This window comes from Zootoca vivipara, chromosome 10 (genome assembly GCF_963506605.1).
Source record: "Zootoca vivipara chromosome 10, rZooViv1.1, whole genome shotgun sequence".
Classification (NCBI taxonomy): Eukaryota; Metazoa; Chordata; class Lepidosauria; order Squamata; family Lacertidae; genus Zootoca; species Zootoca vivipara.
In genome coordinates, this window is record NC_083285.1 from 458,460 (window position 1) to 483,943 (window position 25,484).

The window sequence follows — 25,484 nt, forward strand, 5'->3', positions numbered from 1 at the left end:
TCTACTCTTCTTACACTTTATCTCCTACTTTCTCTTACACTGCTGAATTTATTCAAGTCCTGCTAATCTGTTCACCTGTTTATACTGATTTTTAAAATACCTTACAAACATTTTCCAATCCCTTTTGTATTTTTTATTCACATTTTCACTTTTAGGCTTGCTTATGAGGCTCCAATCCTGTAGTCACTTGCTGGAAGTAAGCTCCATTGAACTCTAGGAATTATGTCTGAGTAGATATGTATGATTGTGCTGAAATTTGCATAGTGTTTTACTAATTCTGTTATTCATTTCTCGTAGGAAGAAAATGAAACTTTTTTCAGAATCACACAAAACAGTTTTTGTAGTGGATCACTGCCCTTATATGGCAGAATCTTGCAGACAACATGTTGACTTTGATATGTTAATGAAGAATCGGACCCAAGGAATCATACCTCTTGCACCTATATCACGATCGCTATGGACCTGTTCAGTGGAATCATCCATGGAATATTGTAGAATAATGTTTGATATATTCCCCTTTAAAAAACTAGTAAGTGACAGGTAAAATTATATTTTGTATTTAAGGGAGTCTACACTAATAGTGCATCATAACTATGTTTACTCTTGAGTTCTGTAGGATTTGCACTTTAGTGGTCATGATTGCAGTGTAGTGCTTCTTGAAATTTGCAATCTTGATCTTTGGCCGCCTTATTCAGTTGCACAATTTGTTTTTGGTCTTTTGATTTTAGTATTGTGTAAAGTACAATTGTGCCTGCATTTACATTGGTGCCTAAGACAAAATTGATGAAACTGAAGATAGTGGGAGATACAGAAGAGATGATGAATAAGTTTGCAAAGGTATGGAAGTAACCATATTTTGTAAAGAATTGGTAGCCATGGTGAGCTCAACCCATTCCATAGCCATGGGAACATTGTGTTAGTAGAAACTAACACGTTCATTTTATTTTCTAAAAATCACTGAAGAGAAATCTGTTTTTTTGAATTTGGTACTTGCTACCACATTTTTCTTCACACTTAAGAAATACAGTTAGTTACAACTTTCAGTAATGGTTGACATGCAATTCACTGCACATCCTGTGCATACCTTGGAGATATTGCAGGTTTGGTTCCAGACCACTGTGATAAAGTGACTATTTAATGCAATAAAGTGTGTCTTACATTTTTTGTTTCCCAGTGATTGAAGTTATGTTTACAATATACTGTAGTCTCTTAAGCCCAGCCACCCTGGCTGCAGGGGTGGGAGAGGAAAAACCAGCCACTTTCACTCCCATGGCCAGAAGTGGGGTGGCTTCCCTCCCTTGGAAGCAGCCAGGGTGCCTGCAGCTGCACCCACGTCCTTGTGGGGAGCAGTATCTGTGAAGCACAATAAAGCAATGCACGATAAATCGAGGTATGCCTGTACTCAGAATTGTTCGACTGTGTTCAATGAGGCATCCTGCCCTGTTAGTCCCTTTTATTATTTTTTAATGCTCATATTGTGCTCATATTTTAATAACATGATGTGGTAAGGTGATTTACATAAAACATAATAAAAAAACATGGAATTACTAAAATTAATTTCATACACTAACATAAATAAAAATGAAATGAAATCAGAATGAATAAAAGAATTCAGAAAAAAACATTGCTGTACTCAAGTTCCAGGCTGGGAGACATTAGTATTGTATAAGGTTGGAGAAGAAAAGAGAGGGGAGAGGGGTAGTGGGGTGGCAAAACATATTCTTTTATTTAATATATGAGGGGGGTTTTGTGTCACCATCACTTGGGTAGGTTTTTCCCCCTATTCGCTTATTACAGGCATAGACAAACTCTGCCCTCCAGATGTTTTGGGACTACAATTCCCATCATTCCTGACCACTGGGTCCTGTTAGCTAGGGATGATGGGAGTTGTAGTCCCAAAACATCTGGAGGGCCAAGTTTCCCTATGCCTGGCTTATTATTTCTTGGTAGTGAGAGAGGTGGGGGGGCAGGGTGTGATTGGTTGTCTTTAGTTGGCTGCAGTGAGATTTGTTTGCCTGGGGGGGGGGGGGAGATTGTTGGGTCAACTTAGCCAGGGCTTGACTTAGCATGCCACCCAAACTGGGATTTGTGGTTAGGTTTTCTCCTCGTCAGACTTTGTGATTACAGGTTGCTAGTAATGAGAGTTAAACCAAGAGTTAAACATTGATGCAGTGCAGCAGCAAAGGGACCTGGGAGGAGCAAAGCAGGTCCAAGATTCTCTGTGCACATTTATGCTAACCCAAGCTTTGGCTTAGTGTGTCATGTGAACCAGCCAGATGTGATGTTCTACGCATCTTCAGCTCATCTTTTTGTAAAAGCATTATAATTTGTTGGGAGGATCTTGAAGATTTAGCATGTGTTCCCTGACCCTATGAAAATATTTATTTGGATAGTGTTAATTGTTATAGTATCATGGTAAAAATGTTTTCTTAAGCTGTGTTCTGTAAATTTTCAGGTGAACTTCATTGTAAGTGACTCTGGAGCAAATGTCTTAAACTCTTGGAACCAAGAAGATCAAAGTTTGCAGGAGGTATGATTATTGTTTGGGTTAAGGGCAGATAATAAATGATCAACAAAGTTATCAAAAAGTTCTCTTCCTCCAGTGAAAGGAGTCCTTTTCCAATGGAGGAAAGCAGCCATGCACAAATCTGATATGGGTTATTGGCTAAAATGTTATTTATAGAGTACAATTTTAAATGGGAAGTAATTTTTTTGTATTAAAGATGGTCAGGGTTTCATTGTGTTTGTTCTATTGATTTTTCATTCTTATTGGCTATGGCTGCAATCTTAACCCCACTTCTCTAAGAATAAGCCCCATTAACATTAGGAGTTGCTTCTGAGAAGCCATGGTTAGGCACTTTATGGAAAAAGAGTTTGTTTGGGGTCATACCAGTTTATATCCCTAGAGATTAATGATCTAGCTGTTTGTAGACATACACAGATAAAATGTAGTTACAGGTAGGTAGCTGTGTTGGTCTGGCGTAGTCGAAAAAAAATTAAAAAAATTCCTTCCAGTAGCACCTTAGAGACCAACTAAGTTTGTCATTGGTATGAGATTTCGTGTGTATGCACACTTCTTCAGATACACTGAAACAGAAGCCACCAGATCTTTATATATAGTGAGAGGGTGGGGAGGGGTATTACTCAGAAGGGTGGTGGGAATGGGTGATTGACTGATAGGTGTGGAAACCTATGTGCATTGTTATTTTAAGAGGATAATATACCTAGATGCTTTATAGTGGGATGCGGGTGGCGCTGTGGGTTAAACCACTGAGCCTAGGGCTTGCCGATCAGAAGGTCTGTGGTTTGAATCCCCGTGATGGGGTGAGCTCCCGTTGCTCGGTCCCAGTTCCTGCCAACCTAGCAGTTCGAAAGCACGTCAAAGTGCAAGTAGATAAATAGGTACCACGACAGCGGGAAGGTAAACGGCGTTTCCGTGTGCTGCTCTGGTTTGCCAGAAGCGGCTTTGTCATGCTGGCCACATGACCTGGAAGCTGTACGCCAGCTCTCTCGGCCAATAACGTGAGATGAGCGCCGCAACCCCAGAGTCGATCACAACAGGACCTAATGGTCAGGGGTCCCTGAAGTTTCCAGGGGAAACTTCTGGAACTTTTCTTGTCAATGTGCTTTTGTGTATGGAATAACTTGTTTTTGTGATATGATCTCTTCAGTAATAAGAACTAGGATTGCAATAAAACTTTTTTTTAATCAGTTAATGGCCGCTTTAGCAGCTGTTGGACCTCCCAATCCTCGCGCAGACCCTGAATGCTGCAGTATACTTCATGGCTTAGTTGCAGCAGTAGAGGCACTCTGCAAAATTACTGAATACCAACATGAGGCCCGAACCCTCTTAATGGAGAATGCTGACCGTGTTGGAAACAGAGGACGAATAATATGTATTACTAACGCAAAGAGGTTTGTGGCATCTCATGTACTAATGTAACAATTTTATAACTTAGCAAAGCTTTTTAGATTCTGTTTTACCTGTAAGACTTCTTGCATATTAATATATTGGTGGAATACTGCTGAAAAATTAACTCATAATCAGAGTCTGACGGTGGCCATTGTGTTGCTACAGAGGTGAGTAGAGTGGAAGTAGAAAGCATGGCAAGCATCGTGTGTCTATTCCAAAATTTGAGTAAGTTGTCAAACGCCTGTCTCTCTTAGCTGTCCTCATAAGGAGGGAAATGCACTTCTATTCTGCAAACTGCGTAATAGAGACATAAATAAATAAATAGTCCAGTAGCACCTTAGAGACCAACTAAGTTTGTTCTGGTCTCTAAGGTGCTACTGGACAATTTACTTATTTTGAGTATAAGCTTTCATGTGTATGCACACAACTATGGCCCTCAAGTTCTTAAAAATGTTTTTATCTAAAATTATAGAATGTAGCAGTTAGAATAACAATACTACAGTATCATCATTGTAAATATCAGTTGCAATAATAAATGAATTATCATATTTTCTCATAAGTTGATTTTCAGTAATTTTTTCTAAGATGAATGTTGTCCTCCTTTCCAGTGACAGCCATGTACGAATGCTTGAGGAGTTTGTCCAGGAAACGATACATGAACACAACAAACTAGCAGCTAATTCAGATCAGTAAGTATGCAGACTAGTAACATTGTGGATACTTATTCCATTTGAACACATAATTTTACTGAATTCTGTATTTGTGATGCTAAAAATGGAATTTGTGAGACCTTTAGGGGCCATGGCTCAGTGTAAAGCACATGCTTTTCATGCAAAAGCTTCCTGGTTTAATCCCTTGCATCTTTAGAAAGGGATAAGAGATGTTTCTGTCTGAAACTCTTAAGAAAGTCATTGGCAGTCAATGTAGATATTACTGAATTAAATGGTTCAGTGGACTGAAGTTATAAGACAGCATTCCTATGCTCCTAGGTGAGAGAAGGATGAATGTGTCTTGCATGGAGTTTGTTTTTACTAAAACCTTATTTTCGCCTTTCATTAGCATATTTTACAAGCATTGTGAGAAGCATCTTGTACTCTACGCCCAATCTATTCCCCATGTATTGTGAGATATGGCAGTCAAGTATTTGCTAGTGAGAAAAAGTGGAACAGATTGTGTGTAAAGCATCTGGAATAGTTGAGCAAACAAAAGCCCAAAGATACCTTATATTTGGGGATGACTCTTCTCTATTAAAAGACTGCACTAAACACTCCTGGCTTAATGGAAACAACAGAGTATATTGCATGAAATCATGTTGCTATCTTATTTGGGAGAATTTGAACAACTTACAAGTTCAGACAAGAAAAATGGGGCAGGCCATAATCATTTTTGTTAACATTTTTGGCTTACAAATGGCACATACAAACAATATATCTGGCATCATCATGGCCATCTACGTATTACAAGTTACAAATCTTTAACATTTAAATTGTGTGTTTTACTTACAGGAAATGGAAGTGTGATCCTGAAAGTATATCAAGAAATTGAAATTTGCAGTGTGCGCTAACTGTACTATAATACAACCAGTGCTTTTGTCTGGCTTCATATTCATGAAATAAATCAAAAGTTTCTGAATGCTAGGTATCGTGCAGTTGATGTGGCATTACTGGCTTGGTAACAGAATGTTTTGTGCATTTTAGCCTTATGCAGATCCAGAGATGTGAGCTGGTCTTAATTCACACTTACCCTGTTGGTGAGGAAAGTCTTGTGTCGGATCATCTTAAAAAAGAGGTAAGGCTTTTTAATTACGGCATTACTTTATATAGCACTTTGTGTGTTTAGAATTTTATCTCAGTGTTTATGCTGCATACATGTAAAATTAAATATTTTTTGTTAATGGGAAAGTGTTGTTACTGTAGGAGAGTAAAATAAATCCTCTAGCACACAGAGCCCACAATTTACGTTGGCATTACGTTCTGGAGATCGTTCCTAAAACCAAAATCAAGACACATTGGGTTAAATGGCGGGTGGGATTGCCAGAGTCTTTTTTCCTGGATGCCCTTTCCAGCCTCTTAAAAAAATTTTTTTTGTTTTTATTTGCCAAGCACATAAAGCTGAATGCACAGAAGTTAAAAGTGCATAAATTGTGGGATTACTGTAATATGTAAAGCTGGGTTTCAGATAATCCAGGATTTTATTCCATGCTTTTATACTATCTGTCAGAAACTTCTTGGGCTAAAGAGGTTGGCTATCCTTCACCAATCTGACAATGAGAACTTCACGTGAATGGGATCTGTGTGAATGAGTGACTCCTGGAAGAGGGTATAGTTGCAGAGAATATATTATATAAAAGAGTAGGACCACATTTTCAGAGATTTATCTGTGAATATAAGATTATACATTTTAACAGATTGGTCATTCACTAGATACAAAATTTCCTGTGTCTATCTAGATGTTCTTACTGAAGTATATGCTGCCATGCCATAATTGCTGCTACTGAGAATTCTGTGTGTGTATGTGTGTATTTGTCTTTTTTTAAAAAGCTCTCTCCTGTCTTAACCAGCGAAGTACATAGTGTTCGGGCTGGACGGCATCTGGCCACCAGACTGAATGTTTTAGTACAGCAGCATTTTGATCTGGCTTCAACCACTATAACTAACATCCCCATGAAGGTAAGGTTGTGTCAGCAGCTCTGTGCTGAAGTAGCTGCACCGTTTCTTTTAAATTTGCTTAATGGTTTTAATGTTTATTTAATGATATTTTTACATTTGTTTTTTTCTCTCCATATCATATTTTTTCTGTTTTTTATTAGCCCACATTCAATGTCTGTGACCAGGTTAGTAAATTTTATGAAGGAGAAAAAAAGGATCACAGAACAAATGACTTTTCAGCAATTCATTCAAATATGAAAGTAGTATTTGTTTTCCTTTATTTTACATAAATGTACATAAATGTAATCTAGTTAGCTTCAAATTACTTTGTCTGTGATTCTTTTGTTTTTAATACATGTGTTAGAAATTTCTGCCCCTTGTGCATTTTAGTGGCATAGTGAGCCTTTCTTTCCTCTGTGTCATTTCCATGCATTCCTTCCAACATAAAGGTGTTTGTAACAAGTAGAAGAAACACACGGGAGTTAAATAAATAAATAAATCCCAAGCAATTTAGTGCTATTTCAGCAGGAAAGGTAGAAACAGGAAAACAATTTTGATGAGATATTTTAAAAAATGTGGCCGTTTACCTGGCTTTGACATTCTCCCTACTAATACTTAGTGTAATCCTATGCATGTTTACTCAGAAGTATATCTCACTGTGTTCATAGGGGCTTACTCCCTAGTAAGCATGTTTAGGATTGCAGCCCTAGTGGGGGGGGGGGGTTCCTTTTATTATTGGCCTTACTTGGCCCTGCAGTGGCCATTGGAGAAACCTGTCATCCTTCTTAGCCTGAAATTTCAATTACATGTTGTAATTGAGCACTATTTGGAAAGAACATATTCAGTATTTGTATTGGTTAAAAGAATGCACAAAAGGAAAAGCATTGTAACACTAATAAACAGTGGGGTTTGTGTGTGGTGGTTGTTGGTTTTGCTGAACATTAATTGTACTGCCTGGATTGTGTAGCCTAAAGCAGCAGTTACATTTTGTGTGTGAATGATGCACCCTGGCCATTTGAATTAAACTTCAGTGAACCATCGCATACAATGTTTTGCGTTTGCAAATACCTTGTTTGCAACTTACTGACCTGTGTGCTGCTGCTATGCTTTCTCTTCTTGCCTTTTGTTGTTTCTAGTAATAGTATATATGTTGGGTTCCCTTTGTATTATTTATTCAAAAACAAGTCCTAGTGAATTTCTTTTGCTAATCTGCCATATGTGGTGTTTGCTAATCTGCCTCAACTATTTAAAAGTTGCTGTTTCCTTTTATCTTTTTACCCTTATGCATGCAGTTTGAACCATAGTAGCTGCTAATCCAGCTGTGGAAGCCAGATAAGACTATGTGTGGTTTCTCTTCCTAACCTGAAGTGAAAGAAATCCCCATAAAATGAGAAATGGCTACACTTGCTGATGGTGGTGTTATAATCATAATTACTGTTCATTGCTTATGAAATGAAAATGCTTCCCTGTTGGATAACTTATCTCTGAATGGAAGTGGGTATTGGATCGGTTTTTATATTGCATTCCTACTTAATTTTATGTGTAGAAATAAACAAGGACAAGGCTATAGAATGAACTCACATTGGCATCGGATTTTGAACATTCATTGTAGTTATTTATAAAAAGTAATATAAATAAAGTAATTGAAGGATCCAAGCATGTGTGCTTACTGGGAGTAAGCCTCATTAAACACAGTGGGATTGACTTTAGAGAAAACATGCATAAGATTGTTCTGTTTATGATTATAAGCTGCTAGATCGTTAAAGAAGTCAATAACTCAATAAATTTCCTCAATTCCAACTCATTAACGCTTTCATGTATAAGTGTTCTTTTTCCTTTTGCAGTCTTATATTGAAAGGCAAAACATAAAATTATCCTTGTATTCTTTTGTTTCTTTTTTAACCTAATCTTCTTTCACACACACACGTGTGTGTGTGTGTGTGTGTTTCTTTAAAAGGAGGAGCAGCATGCCAATACATCTGCCAATTATGATGTGGAACTACTTCATCACAAGGAAGCACACGTAGACTTTTTAAAAAGTGGTGAGTAGAACAAATAATATAGATAATATACAGCATAATAATATAATCTGAGATATAATATAGTTACAACTGTGGATATTAAGGCTGTTTTGTATTTTGGGGCTGCTTTTAGAATTTATGATTTTTGAAAGCTTACCCGTGTTTCTCATATTATAAGACATGTCTTATATTTATTTTTTCCTCAAAAAAACACACTATGGCTTATTTTCAAGGGATGTCTTATTTTTTTCCTCCTCCTCCTGCCGCGGCCAGCATTGCTGCTGCACCTATCATTATGTCTTATTTTCGGGGTATGGCTTATATTCCTTGAATGCTTAAAAATCCTGCTATATCTTATTTTATGGGTATGTCTTAAAATATGAGAAACAGGGTATTGGTTAACTTCCATAGAGCTTCTGGCACAAGCAAAAACCCTCGTCCAATTGCCCATCTTCAGCTCCATATCCCGTGTTGTTCCAAGGGTTCCCAACTGTTGGGAATGGCTTCTTTGCTGGGATCTAAAAGGCTGATGTAGGAAGAAGAGGTGGGAAAGCTCTATTTACTGAGCAGAACTCCGCTTATTGTTTGTTTGTATATTTTTTTTTATTAAAGATTTTCTTGGGTTACAAAAGTATGTGCATTGTCTCTATTTGCAGGTCATAGTCTTTTGTACAGATTTGTTACGTTCGATGTGCGACATTAATGCTGTATACAGTATAAGGTTAGGGGAGAAGACCCTCTCTGGTCCCAACTGTATCAATTCAGGGTTGATACCCAACAATGGAAGGCACACGGGTTGCCTGAATTATGCTGTTATGTACATAATTACAGGTATAGAAGGTATGATATAGCAGTTCTAGGGCAGAGTTTCAATGGATTTGAAAGAGTTAATCACCAACAAGGTGATAGGCAAAGTAATAGGATGTGATATTCATATGCTATTGTATATTGACTTATATTACTTTCTGTGTTTTACTAAATTGCGTAGTTACATTTATCCCAAATGTGTTTTGCAGGTGATAATCATATGGGTGGTAGTAGCAAAGAAGGTACATTAAAAGAAACTGTAACTTTAAAATGGTGTACACCAAGAACAAACAGTGTTGGTAGGTCCCCTTTTCTCTCTCTCTCTCAGATATGTCCATGAACTGCATAAGGCTAACAATATTGCTTCTTCTTTTCCTCCACCTTGCTGTTTTTCGTTGATCATGCATTGCACATAGTCAGGAGACCTGTGCCAAATTATTTCATTTCAAATATGACAGTTTGATCTTTGTTTCATGACTTAGCTATAATTGTGCGAGCTTTAATTAAAGAGGGGGGGTGTCAAAATAACTTAAAATGATCAGATATACACTGCGGTTAATGAGTGTTGAATGGAGAATATGTGAGCTTATATGAAAGCGTCATCTCAAAACGATGTTGAAGGATGTGCAAAAATGAACCATATACACTTAGAAGCTATTATCGTGCTGGGGAGCATATGAAAGCCCCTGTTAGTACCCAATTGAATGGCATATACTTCATGTATGTGTGCACGAAGATCAGTGTTTGCTTTTGCTTCTATACCACTTACATTACCACCAATATAGGTTTTGCTTTGTTTTGCAGTGTGGTTAATGTTCATTACATTCTATCGTGTTTAATTTTTGTTTGTTTTATGAATTAGGTATTTTTTTCTGTATTGTAATCAAACTAAAGTTTCCCTTCCTCTCCCCCCCTTTAGAACTTCATTATTGTACTGGAGCTTTCAGAATATCACCTGTAGATGTAAATAGTCGGCCTTCATCTTGCCTTACCAACTTTCTCCTTAATGGTAAAATATTTTCTGCTAAAAACTCAGAAAAATATATATATTATTTTAATTGTTCTGGATTCAGGTTTGAACTCGGAACTACACGATATGAAATCTAACCTAGTGAGTCTTCTGGAGTGCTGTACACTCAAGCCAAGGAACTTGCTTGAAGTATAGAGGAGAATAGGAGTGTACAACATTATACCATTATTTGGCAGGCTCTTGCATTTGACTGCTCAGCTGTGTAGTGCTTTCTGTTGGCTATACTTTGACTTCCATTTCAAGCCACTGTCCTTAATGATACTGAGCTGATCAAATATCAGTTTTGGTTGTGTGGACATGTGTGCACATGTGCATGCGCACACACACACACACACACCAGAGGAGCCAACTTGGGCCCCTGGTTATGGGTGCCCAGCATGTGTGACATGATGACGTCACGTAATGTGACATCATCATGTCACGCATGCCCTCCGGCCTCGGAACCTGACTTCCAGTGGTACCCAAAGTTAGGTTCTGAGACCTCACATGAGCTCGGAAAGCATCTCTGAGGCAAGAGGCCTCAGAGATGGTGTCTGAGGTCTTCCGAGACGTCCGAATCTGACTTCCGGTGGCACCAGAAGTCTGGTTCTCACAAGGCCTCAGAAAGCATCTTCAAGGCCTTGGGGATGCTGTCCAAGGCCTTGCGATACCTCAGGGACCCAGAACCCCCCATACTTGGTGCCCCTGAGACACACACACACACACAGCATCCTGGCTGGGGCTTTACAAAATGGAAACATTGTATTCAGTCATATTGTCTGAACATAATATAATAATATACAAGTGCTTATTTATACTCTTGATAGTTGCATAGATTCAGGAAGTGTAACTTCTGCTTGCAATATCTATGTTGCCTTGCCTAAAATTTGGGCTGCTTCCCACAAAAGATTTGCTTTTGTCTCTGGTAGGATTTCCTTGATTATTTGAATGTGGAAAATGTCTCATTGTGTTAAGAACTCTGGCCATAGACACAATCAAAAGACAATGGGAAGATGAAATAGCATATGAGATTAACCCCACTCAATGGACCAGAATGTGGTCTAAACCCCCCTTTAAATCCATATCAGCAAATAGGAAAGAACTCACTCTGAAAATCACCTATAGGTGTTACCTAACACCAAGAAAACAAGCGCTAATACACCCAGGAACCTCACCGAAATGCTGGACAGGGTGCACCTCAACAGGCACATATTTCCACATGTGGTGAGAATGCCACAAAATCCAACTATTCTGGACAACAACCATTAGAGAAATATGTACCGTAAAATAACCCAGCAAACATTAGAAATAACCCCATAATTGGCCTTGCTAAACATCTTCCAAGACAATGATGCCCACCTGCATCACAAAGAACTCATAACCCACTTACTCTCAGCAACCAGAAACACCATAACCAGACACTGGAAAGACCTGTCAGAAGTAAACATGGACCAATGGTACCAAACAGTATGGGAAACAGCCTTACTAGAAAAATTAACCAATAAGTTGAAACTGATACGGGGACAAATAGAAGAAGACGGCTCCCCTTTATCACATACACAGCCCAACAAGACAATGACAAAAATCCACCAACAGCATACGAATCAATATGGTTAACCTGATCCAAAACACCCACCCACCCCACTCACACACAAAACAAAGACCACCACAGCCAACCACAAAGGAACAACCATATCCTGACCTAGGCCAACCCCAACACCTCTCACCACCAAAGGAACACAAGCGAACAGCAGAGAACTTACAAAAGCGACGCTGACAAAACCCCCCACACATATTAACATTGTCACCCAAACCCACCCACCCTCCCCCCATCTACCTCTTCTCCCCTTTTCTTCCCAATGTCTCAACAAATGAAACTGATTTGTACAAATGTTATGAGAGACATTGCACATATCTTTGTAAACCAAGAAAACCTTCAATAATAATAATAATAATAATAATAATAAAAACTCTGGCCGTGATGCCATGAGCTGTACAATTAAGTTTGTGATTGTTAGGATTGTATTCAACTAAATCACTGCATGCTTGAAGGAATTTTGTAAGCACAATGCAACTTCACCCCTATTCTCAATCAGCTCTTGAAGTTTAGGGAGGAATCCAGGGGAGATGGGGAAGAGAGGGAGGGAAAGTTAAGTTGCACTCACAGAAGTTGTTCTTTGCATACAAGGGTTTAGTTCGATACAACTCTTGTTTTCTTGAAGCAGGTGTTTTTTTCTCCACACCTTCCAGACAAACCATAAGCTGCTTTTCAAAATTGGCTTCTGCTAGTGTACCAAACAGACACAAATATAAAATGATGCTCCTGGGTTAATACCAAGCCTGATTTTAATACCAAGGACAGAGATAGGAACCGTTAGGGATAGAGGTTGTTATTTAAACTGCTTAGGTGTATGCCACATAACTGATGCCACTACAGTGGTACCTCGCAAGACGAATGCCTCGCGCAATGAAAAACTCGCAAGATGTAAATAGTCGGCAAATGTAAATAGTCGGTAAATAGTTTTTGGTGACTCGCAAGATGAAGTTTTCTATGGCTATGCTTCGCAAGACGATTTTTTGCGGGGGTTTTTTTTGCCGCGGCAAACCGCGCTTCGCAAGACGAAATTACCGCAAGATGAAGCGACTCGTGGAACGAATTAATTTAGTCTTGCAAGGCACCACTGTATTTTAATTTCAACATAATGCTTGCCACTCTTAAGACACAATTTCCAAAGCTTTAAGTTTACTTTTCCAGCAAGTGATTGATATAAATATTTGTTTTAAAATGCAATTTGTGCTTGCATAATCTACTAGCTTCTTCTAGCTCAAGGACATTCTTGGTCAGCTTCCACTTGGCTTCTAAGGGGTGGGATGGGCAAGCAGGAGGCAGGAGAAAGAGGGGTGGGTGGGATGGGATCAATTTCAGAAAGTAGGCAAAAAAATTTTTAATAATGTAAGCAAATGAAAATGTCCTTTCCTACAAATATTTTATGTCCTTTTTAAAAATACAACTGGATAACCAGGTATCTTGTAGAATTTTAAAGCTAGATAACTAATGAAGCAATTTCTCTTTCGATAGGTCGTTCTGTGTTGTTGGAGCAACCACGGAAGTCTGGCTCTAAAGTAATTAGTCATATGCTTAGTAGCCATGGAGGAGAGATTTTTCTGCATGTTCTAAGCAGTTCTCGATCCATTCTGGAAGATCCTCCTTCAATTAGTGAAGGATGTGGTGGTAGAGTCACAGACTACAGGATTACAGTAAATGTCTTCTATGTATTTTTTCTTTAAACCATTATCCTCTCACAGCCACAAAAGCTAGGCAGGAACCTTGTATTAATGTCACAGAGGGGAGCTTATAATCAAGGGACAGCTAAAAAGTAAGCTGGGTCTACTTTTCAAGAAATTTCAAGAAAAAGGGAAACTGATTAATTTCTCCTTTGAGGAATGACAAATAACCTGGACTTTGAAGGCAACCTTAGTTTTCATTCCCCTGGGTTGAAATTGGGGCCACCAACAGGTTTTTTTATGTGGGATCTGGGCAAGCAATAAATGGTTGGTTTTTAAACTGATTTGGGTCTATTATCTCCTTCATGGATCACTGCCTTGTCGTGGTGAAGGGGCTCAAATAACTCAGAGAAGCTACGGTATGAGCTATGCCGTGCAGGGCCACCCAAGATGGACAGGTCATAGTGGAGAGTTTTGACTAAACATGATCCACCTGGAGAAGGAACTGGCAAGCCACTCCAGTATCCCTGCCAAGAAAACTCCATGGACAAAGACAACAGGCATATAAAAGTTATGACGCTGGAAGATGAGCCCCTCAGGTCGGAAGCCGTCCAACATGCTACTGAGGAAGAGCGGAGGACAAGTACAAGTAGATTCAGAGCTGATGAAGCGGCTGGGCCAAAGCCGAAAGGTCACTCAGTTGCGGATATGCCTGGAAGCGAAAGGAAAGTCCAATGCTGTAAAGTATTGCATAGGAACCTGGAATGTAAGAACCATGAAGCTTCGTAAGCTGGATGTGGTCAAAAATGAGATGGCAAGAATAAATATTGACATCCTGGGCATCAGTGAACTAAAATGGACGGGAATGGGCGAATTCAGTTCGGAGGACCATATCTACTACTGTGGGCAAGAATCGCGTAAAAGAAATGGAGTGGCCCTCATAGTCAACAAGAGAGTGGCAAAAGCTGTACTGGGATGCAATCTCAAAAATGATAGAATGATCTTGATACGAATCCAAGGCAGACCTTTTAACATCACAGTAATCCAAGTTTATGCACCAACTACCGGTGCTGAAGAAAGTGAAATTGACCAATTCTATGATGACTTACAACACCTAAAAATGACTCCAAAGAAGGATGTTCTTCTCAGTATAGAGGATTGGAATGCTAAAGTAGGGAATCAAGAGATGAAAAGAATAACTGGCAAGTTTGGCCTTGGAGTTCAAAATGAAGCAGGGCAAAGGCTAATAGAGTTCTGTCAAGAGAACAAGCTGGTCATCACAAACACTCTTTTCCAACAACACAAGAGACGACTCTACACATGGACATCACCAGATGGGCAGCATCAAAATCAGATTGATTATATTCTCTGCAGCCAAAGATGGAGAAGCTCTATACAGCCAGCAAAAACAAGACCTGGAGTTGACTGTGGTTCAGAACATCAGCTTCTTATAGCAAAATTCCAGCTTAAACTGAAGAAAGTAGGAAAAACCACTGGACCAGTAAGACACAATCTAAATCAAATCCCTTGTGAATACACAGTGGAAGTGAGGAACAGGTTTAAGGATTTAGATTTGGTGGACAGAGTGCCTGAAGAACTATGGATGGAGGCTCGTAACATTATACAGGAGGCAGCAACGAAAACCATCCCAATGAAAAGGAAATGCAAGAAAGCAAAGTGGCTGTCCAATGAGGCCTTACAAATAGCAGGGGAGAGAAGGCAGGCAAAATGTGAGGGAGATAGTGAAAGATACAGGAAATCGAATGCAGATTTCCAAAAAAGCAGGGAGAAACAAGAGGGCCTTCTTAAATGAGCAATGCAAAAAAAAGAGAGGAAAACAACAGAATGGGAAAAACCAGAGATCTGTTCAAGAAAACTGGAGATATGAAAGGAACATTTCGTACAAAGATTACCATAATAAAGGACAAAAGTGGAAATGACCTAACAGAAGCAGAAGACATCAAGAAGAGGTGGCAGAGGAATTATACCAGAAAGATATGGAGGTCTCGTACACCCCAGGTAGTGTGGTTGCTGACCTTGAGCCAGACATCCTGGAGAGTGAAGTCAAATGGGCCTTAGAAAGCACTGCTAATAACAAGGCCAGTGGAAGTGATGATATTCCAACTGAAACTATTTAAATTTTTAAAAGATGTTGTTGTTAAGGTATACACTCAATATGCCAGCAAGTTTGGAAAACTCAGCAGTGGCCAGAGAAGCTCAGTCTACATCCCAGTCCCAATAAAGGGCAGTGCCAAAGGATGCACAATTGCGCTCATTTCACACACTAGCAAGGTTATGCTTAAAATTCTATAAGGCATGTTTAAGCAGTATGTGGAACGAGAACTCCCAGAAGTGCAAGCTGGATTTCAAAGGGGCAGAGGAACCAGAGACCAAATTGCAAACATGCGCTGGATTATGGAGAAAGCTAGAGAGTTCCAGAAAAACATCTACTTCTGCTTCATTGACTACGCAAAAGCATTTGACTGTGTCGACCACAGCAAACTATGGCAAGTTCTTAAAGAAATGGGAGTGCCTGATCACCTCATCTGTCTCCTGAGAAATCTCTATGTGGGACAAGAAGCTACAGTTAGAACTGGATATGGAATAACTGATTGGTTCAAAATTAACTATACAGTGGTACCTTGGTTTAAGAACTGCTTAGTTTATGAACAACTTGGATTAAGAACACTGCAAACCCAGAAGTAGGTGTTTTGGTTTGTGAACTTTGCCTTGGAAGCACATGTTGAGTGTGTTCCATTTGTAAATTGGGTCCCCCGCTGCTATGGGAAAGCACACCTTGGTTTAAGAACAGACTTCTGGAACGGATTAAGTTAATAAACCAAGGTACCACTGTACAGTACTTCAAGAAATTCCAGTCAACAACATCCCCTCTGAAGCTCACAAAACACAACTTTTCTTCTTCACTGTGCCATTTTGTGCCATGTGATTCCAGCTTTAAATAGGTGTTGCTTGAATCTTGAACAACGTTTAACAGGATCTGAAATGGCTTCATTAAAAAAAATTCTGGTTAATATTTTAAGCAACGTGTGAATGTTTCAAAACTTTTTAAAACTTTGTGCAGCTAAACTTTCCCTGTTGGTAACAACTGTAAGATATTGAACACTAAGAAAGCCTGTTTAAGCTAAATTGCATGTAATATACTGTATGAGGATCAGACGGGATATTATAATTGAGCAGTAATCATGAAATGTTAGGAAAAAATCTCATTTTACATTGTTTGCTTATTTAGGATTTTGGTGAATTTATGAGGGAAAACAGGCTTACTCCTTTTCTGGAACCCAGATACAAGAGTGATGAAAGTTTTGAGATTCCCTTGGAGCGAGCCAAAGATCAACTAGAGAAGCATACTCGCTACTGGCCCATGATCATCTCACAGACTACTATATTCAACATGCAAGCAGTAGGTGACTATGGATTGTTTTTCAATCCCAGGCCTAAGCCACATTTTACTTGGAAATAGGCAGTAAATATGGTTGGGAATGCATTTAATGTTTGCTTAATATTAATCTATACACATGGTACTTTCAAAATGTTACAGTATCTCCTCAGCCCTTAACAAGAATACTCTTAAGCTTTTTAGGGGCTTAGGCAATCTAGTTCACTCTTCTTTCTACCACCCCTCCCCAACGTTTTCAGGGATATTTTCCCCTTCTGGTATTGTGTGGTTTCTAGGGTTCACTGAACATATTCAGTGCTATTTGAGCTGTTTTGTTTCAGGGAGAGATTGACCCCTCTTAATGATTTTATTATCATTATTATTGATACTTTTTTAAAACCTGAGGTTCCTCCAAGCAAGCTGACTCTTCCTCGAACCCATTTTGGCTCCACTTTTGTCAGCACAAAGGCACTACTGAGCTATTAGATGGAATGAATCTGGGTGTCTTAATAAAACCAATTGATGGCTTCCTGCTGGTTACTTGCATTGTTAACTCGTCAGCATAAACTGGTAATAATGATTTCACTGGCATCAAGTTCATGGAGGGATAAGGCTCTCCATGATGGAGTTGCTCTGTCTTCACAATTGGAGGCTTCAGAATACCAGTTGGTGGAAACCACATTGGGCCCTGGTTGCAGATTTCCCCACAGGCACCTGCTTGTTCACTGTGAGAACAGAATGCTGGACTAGATGGGCCTGATTCAGCAGGCTTTTCTTGTGTTCATGAAGAGCACCTGTGTTTTTTCTTCTTCTCGTAGGTAGTGCCATTGGCCAGTGTTATTGTGAAGGAAGCATTGACAGATGAAGATGTCCTCAATTGTCAGAAAACAATTTACAATTTAGTAGACATGGAAAGAAAAAATGACCCACTGCCAATATCAACAGTTGGAACAAGAGGAAAGGGTCCTAAAAGGTAAATATGACTTTTTGGTACTGTCACAGTCCTTGTTTGGCTACTTCTGAGAAACTAGTACCACAGCCATTCTGTCTTTAAGGCTTTTATTTTGCCTGATATTCACAATGTGATTCAGTATCAAGAATACATGTCCAATCAGTCTGACGAAGATTCTCCCAATGCCTGGCGTCTGCTCCTCCCCCAGCATAGTAAGCGTGGGATTCCTGCCCTCCTCCCTTTGTGCCTGCGCACCCTGGAATGTCTTAAGTCAGGCATGAACTTAAAAGGGCGAGGCATCTCCCCGCTGCACACTTCTCCTGATCCCTCCCCCTGACATCCTGTCTGAGGTTGCAGTAAGGGCTCTAGGATGCTGCCTGAGCCAGGGTGCCTCTCTTCTGTGATTGTCAGGGAATGCTCACTGCTAGAACAATCCCTGACTGGTACATTTAACTCAAATTATATTTCGAAAGCAGAAGTTACCCCCTTGCCCCTCTCCTTTTTGCCCATTTACTGTGCAATGCACCACATACATCAAAGGTATTGCATTAATAATTATTTTTTTTACTGGTTAGAAGGTACGTTCTCTTCTCTACTCAGAAGTTTGTCCATCCCAGAATAAACTGTTGAAATGAATCTAGAAGTCTTAAAATAGAAGTGAGGCTAAATTAGATACTTGAGATTGGAGAATTTGTGTAGATAAATCGTGTTGTCTTTTTCAATAGAGATGAACAGTACAGGATCATGTGGAATGAATTGGAGACTCTTGTTAGAGCGCACATAGCCAACTCGGATAAACATCAGCGAGTTTTGGAGTGCCTTCTGGCTTGCAGAAGCAAACCACCTGAAGAAGAGGAGCGCAAGAAACGGGGGAGGAAAAGAGAAGAAAAAGAAGAAAAGTCAGAGAAAGCAGGAAAAGACTATGAACCAGAAAAATCCTGGCAGGAATCGGAAAGGTGCTTTATCAGTACCGATAAAATTTTATTGTAGGTTTCATATTTATATAAATGGCAGGAGTGACAGGCCAATTTTCTTTGTCTCAGCACCATTAGAAAGAGTTGATTCTGGCCTGTTGCAATGAGACTCTAGCATGAAGCCCAGAGCATGGAATGAGAGATCTCCAGAAAGTATTAGTATCTTTAAAAAATTGTTCAAGAACCCCCCATCAGCAAGGGGAACACCCAGGCTACATCTGCCCTTACTTTTTACTTGAGGTTCATGCTAGTTCCAAGTACAGTGGTGCCTCGCTTAACGAATGCCCTGCTTAATGAAATTTCCGCTTAACGAAAGGATTTTTCGAGCAGAGGTTGCCTCGCTAGACGAATTCGTTTTATGAAAAATTCGTCTAGTGAATCGCGGTTTCCCAAAGGAATGCATTGAAATTCAATTAATGCATTCCTATGGGCAAAAAAAAAAATCCCAAAAAAATCAATGCATTCCTATGGGATTCACTAGACGAATTTTTCGTTATAAGAAAAGACCCGTGGAACGAATTAAATTCGTCTAGCGAGGCACCACTGTATCAATAAGTTTTTGTGGAATGTGTGTTCTGCAATTTGTCTGCAACATAATGTGCTTACCTCATGAGTGTGTATGTGTGTACACACACTGGGAACTGAAAGCTTAAACTAAAAGAGAGCAAATCTGGCTTTAATAAAAACAATACAAATGAAGTAGTTATTCATGCTTCAAAAGTAACAGAAGTGTAGTAATTTTCTGTCCATAGATTTAATTCTAATTAATTCCCAACATAGTTTGTTAAATAGTGCATGTCTTTTCAGTACACGTCTCCAGCGTTTTTGGCCCATTCTTTGATTCTCTAGGTAATATCACTGTCTCACAACTTACAAAACAGAACTGTTGGCATTGAAATTGCAGTGGTAATTTTATTTATTTATTTCCGCAGGTTAAAAGGCTTATTAGATCGTGAAAAAGAGGAACTAGCAGAGGCAGAAGTAATAAAAGATTCACCTGATTCTCCTGAGCCACCAAACAAAAAGCCCCTTGTTGCAGTGGATGAAATCCCAACTGTTGAAAAAACTAAAGGTAGATTTAGAATAATTGCCAAATAGGTTGGGAGGTGGGGCGCTGCGCGGTGAAGCCGCGCGGAAGCCAGCCAGAACGCTGCGAGGGCGCCGGAGCAATCTCTGCGCCTCAGCACCAGAGCGTCCGACCTGCTCCAGATTGCCCTGCCCTAGCTATGAAGTGAAATTGTTATTGTTTTGTACTTTCATTGAGAAACTAGGGTTGTGAGAAACCAGTTGGGTTGAAGAAAGTCTGGAGGCTCTGTTGTCCCTGTGATAAAATGTACCGGTACTGATAGAGCTTAATTTTGGATTTTGTCTCTGAATTAAAATGTGAGTTGCTTTTAGATATTCCCTGGTCTGTTAGAAATGAAGGTGCTATTTATCCTGGATCCACTGCTGGTGAAATATGAACAAAGAGGAAATGCTGTGTTCATGTATCTGTAACATGTATGCTGCTTGCTGTATGAGTTTTTGAATGTACTTAAATTGTGTTTACCAAACCTAGGGCCAGTTTCTCTCCTGTCTTTATGGAGCAACAGAATTAATACTGCAAATTCTAGGAAACACCAGGAATTTACTGGTCGCTTGAACTCTGTCAACAACAAAGCTGAGTTATATCAACATCTTAAAGACGAGAATGGGTTTGTACTACTAAATAGCATGTTACTTGATGTGATTTATTTTTTTTACGAGCCAAAAACTGATTGAATATCATATTTATAATGATATTAGTGTCATGGAATTCTACTCAATATTGATCCAGAGGTGCTCGCTTTGGCAGCACATATACTAAAATTGTATTTAACGATACAGAGAAGATTAGCATGGCCCCTGCGCAATCTGATCCAGAGCAGATTCCAGCATATAGTTAGCAGAGTAAAAACTTAAACACGTTGCAGGATTCCCAGAAAATAGACCAGAGGCAATTAATATTCCATCCAACTTACATATACAGTGATACCTTGGTTTAAGTACGCCTCGGTTTGAGTATTTTCAGTTTAAGTACTCCATGGACCCGTCTGGAACAGTTTAATCCACTTTCCATTACTTTCAGTGGGAAAGTTCGCTTCAGGTTAAGTATATTTCAAAGTACAGACTTCCGGAACTAATTGTGTTTGTAAACCGAGGTACCACTGTAAATAAATATGTAATAAACATACAATAAATATACTGCCCCACAGTGGCAGAAGGCCTTGGGCAGGATACCACAGTGACACAATATGTTTGTATAATTCACTCCTTACACTAGAAACTACTGTAAAGGAGCAAGAATGTTAGATTTCTGTTTAGCTTTCATAAAATAGGGTTTAATCACACAGTGTCTTATATGTGTGGAAGAAAAGGGTATGACCCCAGCCTCCCTCTTTCACACAAAGAGATCATTCGTATGACTATGTAACTATTTGAAGCCAATATGTTTGGAAGAGGTTTGTAGGCGGTTGTTGTAAAACACTTGAATATTTTTGAAACATACTAATCACTTTTGTTGTAAATAAAAAAATCTGGGGTGGGGGGATGCCAAATTTATTTATTTTTTGGAATAATTACTAGAATACTCTTAAGGCAATATTTATTTGTTTGTTTGTTTGTTTCAGAATGGAAGCAACAGAAAATGGGAAAGCCAGTCGGCAGTGAAAATGGAATCTACGAATTATATTTTGTTATGTTGCATAAACATTTTATTCTTGATTCAAATTGATTCAAAGTTGCTTTGATTGTCTCCCCCCCTATTTTTAGCACTTTTCTATAAAATAGAAAATCTCAATAAATGTGTAAATCATTTGTCCCAAATCCCTTTTTACTCTAGGATCAAATAAAGCAAGACTTCATTTCCAACTAATAGTAAGGTCTTTATAAAAAGGAATTTTAAAATGTTTTTGATTCCCTCTGGAGAAACACAGTATTTTTTTTACCTGAGTTTTGTTTTCAGGTGTGCTTTTAAATACATTAAAACTTTTTAGGAGACTGTACTTTAGGAGAGTGCTGCATAAACACATTTGTTGTTGGACACAATGTCTTGGTTTTAATGACAGAACAGTGATAAACTGTCTGCGTATGTTATACAATGGGCTCTTAATTCCATTAAAGAAGGGGCAGTTGAGGGTAACACACACAGTTGTTTTGAGGCTAAACAGATTATAAAGCACATTCTGTAAATTACATGCTATCTAAATGCTGAACTGCTTATAGCAGTCCTAGATGATAAGAAATATAGATTTAAGTATGATTGTCCTTGATCAGTTGTTTGGGTTAGTGTGTGCAATTTAAACATGTATTGCTATAGACAGCATGAGAAGTGAGAAGACTCCCTGGAAAAGACCCTGATGTTGGGAAAGATGGAGGGCACAAGGAGAAGGGGACGACAGAGGACAAGATGGCTGGACAGTGTTCTCGAAGCTACGAACATCAGTTTGACCAAATTGCGGGAGGCAGTGCAAGACAGGAGTGCCTGGCGTGCTATGGTCCATGGGGTCACGAAGAGTCGGACACAACTAAACGACTAAACAACAAGCTATAGACAGGGCTGCAAATAATCTTTTGTGTATTGAATGGCACACGAAACCTCAGTCTAAACTGGTTTCATTGACAACATGGCTACAGGGTGTTTGTACACTCCTTTTCACACTGGACTCTCTCCATTAGTTCTCTTACTGCATAGTGGCTGTGAAGACTGATACATTAAGTAAAACCCTGTTGTGAAGGAGAATAGACACCCTGCCAACTATCACAGCTAATACCCGAGATAGTATCTGCTACAGAAGGAAAAGTAGCCCTGCAACACTGTGAAAGCTATAAAGATAGCATTCTTTTGTGCTTTGTATACAAAGATAGTATTCTCGATTGCAACTCCTTATTGGCCAGCACAGCTTTTGAATTGTGGGGTGATGGGAGAGGGAAGCATGAGAACAAAAAAAAAATGTTATATGTCTAATCCATTTTTTTGTTGGTGATGTTTATTTCTAAATTAAAACCACCCCCTGCTGTTTCAACTACTTTTTGCTGGTTGTTAAAAGCACTTGGTCGAGCCAAAAATCAACACTCTGGCTCCTTCCTGGATTTTGAGCTCAGACACTTCTGAATTTGGCATCAGATTTGATTCTTTAGCTAGCAGCCATTTCAGCATGTTAAATTACGGTGAATTGTAATCTATTATTCAGAAATAGGCTATGGTTCAGGTATTAAAAAACCAAACTTCTTAGATGGGAAATGATTTCTGGTCCTGAATTGTGTGAGTGTGGCTTTGATTTAATTGTTAAGGTGTATTTGGTGTTAAGGTTTATTGTTAAGGTGTTTGCCAGCTTTTTAGCTGCTTGTGTGTTGGGAGTAAAGGGGATGTTTGGTCCCAAGATAGTATAATGGAGTTCAGTGAAAGCACTCAGAAATATTTCTAATTAGGCTGAGCAATCCTATATAAACAAATCATTTAGCATTTTAGGCATGCCTGCTTTACTGGGATAGTATAAGAATGATTAAATGGAAGGCATTGCCCTTTTCAGTTCTTACCTTAGATTACCCTTCAAGTCTTAAGCAATCTGTAGAAATTATTTAAAAAACTTGTGAAGTAAAGCAATGTTCCTTACTACTAACACCTTTAAACTAATACTTTCAAAACTGATAACATCGGTTTTGGGGAACCTGTGGAAATCATAGCATAAGAAAAGACTAAAGCATAAGTCTGGCCTGCTCCTGTGCTTCTAAAAGCAGACATTAGTATTGCATTGGTGAGGAAGCTGTGGCCTTCTAGTTGTTGGAGTCACGGCTCCCAGCAGCCCCCAGCCAGCACAGTGAGTTGTTCCATAACAACTGAAGGGTCATAGGTTCTCCATCTCAGCAGTAATCTAAACCTTTAATGGCTTTGAGAGAGTAAACTTCTGCCAATGTCTACAGATCAAGTTGCTGCACATGCAAGCTAGTAAGAAGTTAATTTCTTCTATTTATTGCACTTGTATTCCGCCAGATCAAGGTGGCACACATGGCTCTCGCCACCTCAATATTATCCTTGCAACAACCCTGTGAGGTAGGCTAGGCGAAGAGTTTTATGACTCACCCAAGACCACCCAGTGAGCTTTATGACCAACTAGGGATTTGAACTCTGGTCTCCCAGTATTTCTTTGACACCATCTAGGCAAGAGAAAACAGTTAATTCCTACAGTATGCGTCATGTTGTTGCAGCTTTTTTAAAAATCATTTTAATTAATTTTCCAATAAAAACAGCCAATTAACATATCCATCAAATCATAATCATAATCCAATTAAAAACAATAAACTAAAAAAAAACAAATTACAAACCATTGTAATTATTAATTTTTCCGGGCTCCGCATAGTCTGGACCTCTTGAAGTATATCTCCAATATCTTCGTTCCTGCCTTCTTCTTCTTGTTCTCATATTTTCCACATTTTGAACGTAACACTTTAAAGTTCTCCGTCCCTGGCTATGCGATTCTCAAATCATGTCAGAAATCATATATCCTTTCATCCATCGAATACAGCTTTATTCGTATATATTTATTTTTTCAACTGTATTTGCCAGCGCAGTTTTCCTGACTTCATTCCAATCTTCCAATCCGGGCTGTTGTCCAAGTCTATTGTTTAAAGTTTAATGACGCAGCAAATCCCAAGTTGTTAAATTATTCCTATCCGGGCTGTTGTCCAAGCCTGTTGTTTGAAAATTGTTGGGAGCATACTGTTTGCAATATTGCAATGTAAATGAACTGTATTCCACAGATATAAGTCATTTGACAATCGATCAGTTTTCGGAGACCACACAATCCCCCCTTCTGGGCCCTAGAAGGAGGGCTGCTAGACATCCATTTAGCCTTCTCTCTCACTCATAATGAAGAAATTCTGTAAACAGATGCACTGTATGTTATCCCAAATTGTTGCTGCAAGTCACTATAAAGTTAGCAAGCAAGCATCTCCCACTTCCCTCGAAAAAGGGAGGAACTTTCATTTTTCTGTGCTGCGTCATATTAACAAGCGCCATCTTGTTTCTTATTTTATCAAATTTTTCAAGTCTAAGTAAAGTTGCGCAATTGAATACTTAATTATAAATAGAAGTCCATCTGTACTTTTAAAAAAACTAGATTTCTTAATGAGGCTTGGCATAGAAAAACAATTGTAGGTATCGAGAAGGAAAAAAGAACGTACCAATCACCTCCCAAACACCATGATGAGAATCTCTTCGAAATCCGAGCTTAAACACCAGGGACTGTGCAGTTCTGCAGGTTTTTCCTCAGTCTTCTTCGGCCCAGACTATGTCTGTTTATTGTCCAAATCTAATTATTTTATCAGATACTTCCGGCTATGAGAGTGGCTTCGGAGAGTGCCAGTCGTGTTGTGCTCTGGGACCCAGCATCCTGCCGCTTGCACCTTGATGCAAGCTGACAATCTTGGACGGTCTGCGGGTCTACGAGACAGTCCTCCACCCTGGGGAGTCTGCCAGGGCTAATTACCCCCAAACCAGCCCTGAATTACTGGCACGGCT

General features: G+C 39.2%; 1 protein-coding gene and 1 pseudogene across 6 annotated transcripts in view; both read left to right on the forward strand.

The window, feature by feature from the left end:
• Nucleotides 1-22,989, forward strand: part of INTS13 (integrator complex subunit 13) — a 26,498-nt gene extending 3,509 nt beyond the window's left edge. For 4 of the 6 annotated variants that reach the window (XM_060279470.1, XM_035127290.2, XM_035127288.2 and 1 more), the window contains exons 2-18: nucleotides 298-529; nucleotides 2,456-2,530; nucleotides 3,713-3,915; nucleotides 4,522-4,602; nucleotides 5,611-5,701; nucleotides 6,454-6,582; nucleotides 6,723-6,746; nucleotides 8,519-8,603; nucleotides 9,599-9,688; nucleotides 10,309-10,398; nucleotides 13,478-13,656; nucleotides 16,874-17,044; nucleotides 17,839-17,993; nucleotides 18,698-18,928; nucleotides 19,879-20,018; nucleotides 20,505-20,640; nucleotides 21,595-22,989. In XM_060279470.1, coding sequence (XP_060135453.1) covers nucleotides 298-529; nucleotides 2,456-2,530; nucleotides 3,713-3,915; nucleotides 4,522-4,602; nucleotides 5,611-5,701; nucleotides 6,454-6,582; nucleotides 6,723-6,746; nucleotides 8,519-8,603; nucleotides 9,599-9,688; nucleotides 10,309-10,398; nucleotides 13,478-13,656; nucleotides 16,874-17,044; nucleotides 17,839-17,993; nucleotides 18,698-18,928; nucleotides 19,879-20,018; nucleotides 20,505-20,640; nucleotides 21,595-21,634 — 2,152 coding nt within the window. In that variant the 3' untranslated portion in view covers nucleotides 21,635-22,989. Of the gene's footprint in view, nucleotides 1-297; nucleotides 541-2,455; nucleotides 2,531-3,712; nucleotides 3,916-4,521; nucleotides 4,603-5,610; nucleotides 5,702-6,453; nucleotides 6,583-6,722; nucleotides 6,747-8,518; nucleotides 8,604-9,598; nucleotides 9,689-10,308; nucleotides 10,399-13,477; nucleotides 13,657-16,873; nucleotides 17,045-17,838; nucleotides 17,994-18,697; nucleotides 18,929-19,878; nucleotides 20,019-20,504; nucleotides 20,641-21,594 lie in introns of those variants that run through there. The other 2 variants (XM_060279473.1, XM_060279472.1) reach the window with 2 other exon arrangements.
• On the forward strand, nucleotides 20,765-20,865 carry LOC118091604 (U6 spliceosomal RNA; annotated as a pseudogene).
• Nucleotides 22,990-25,484: the final 2,495 nt, after the last annotated feature.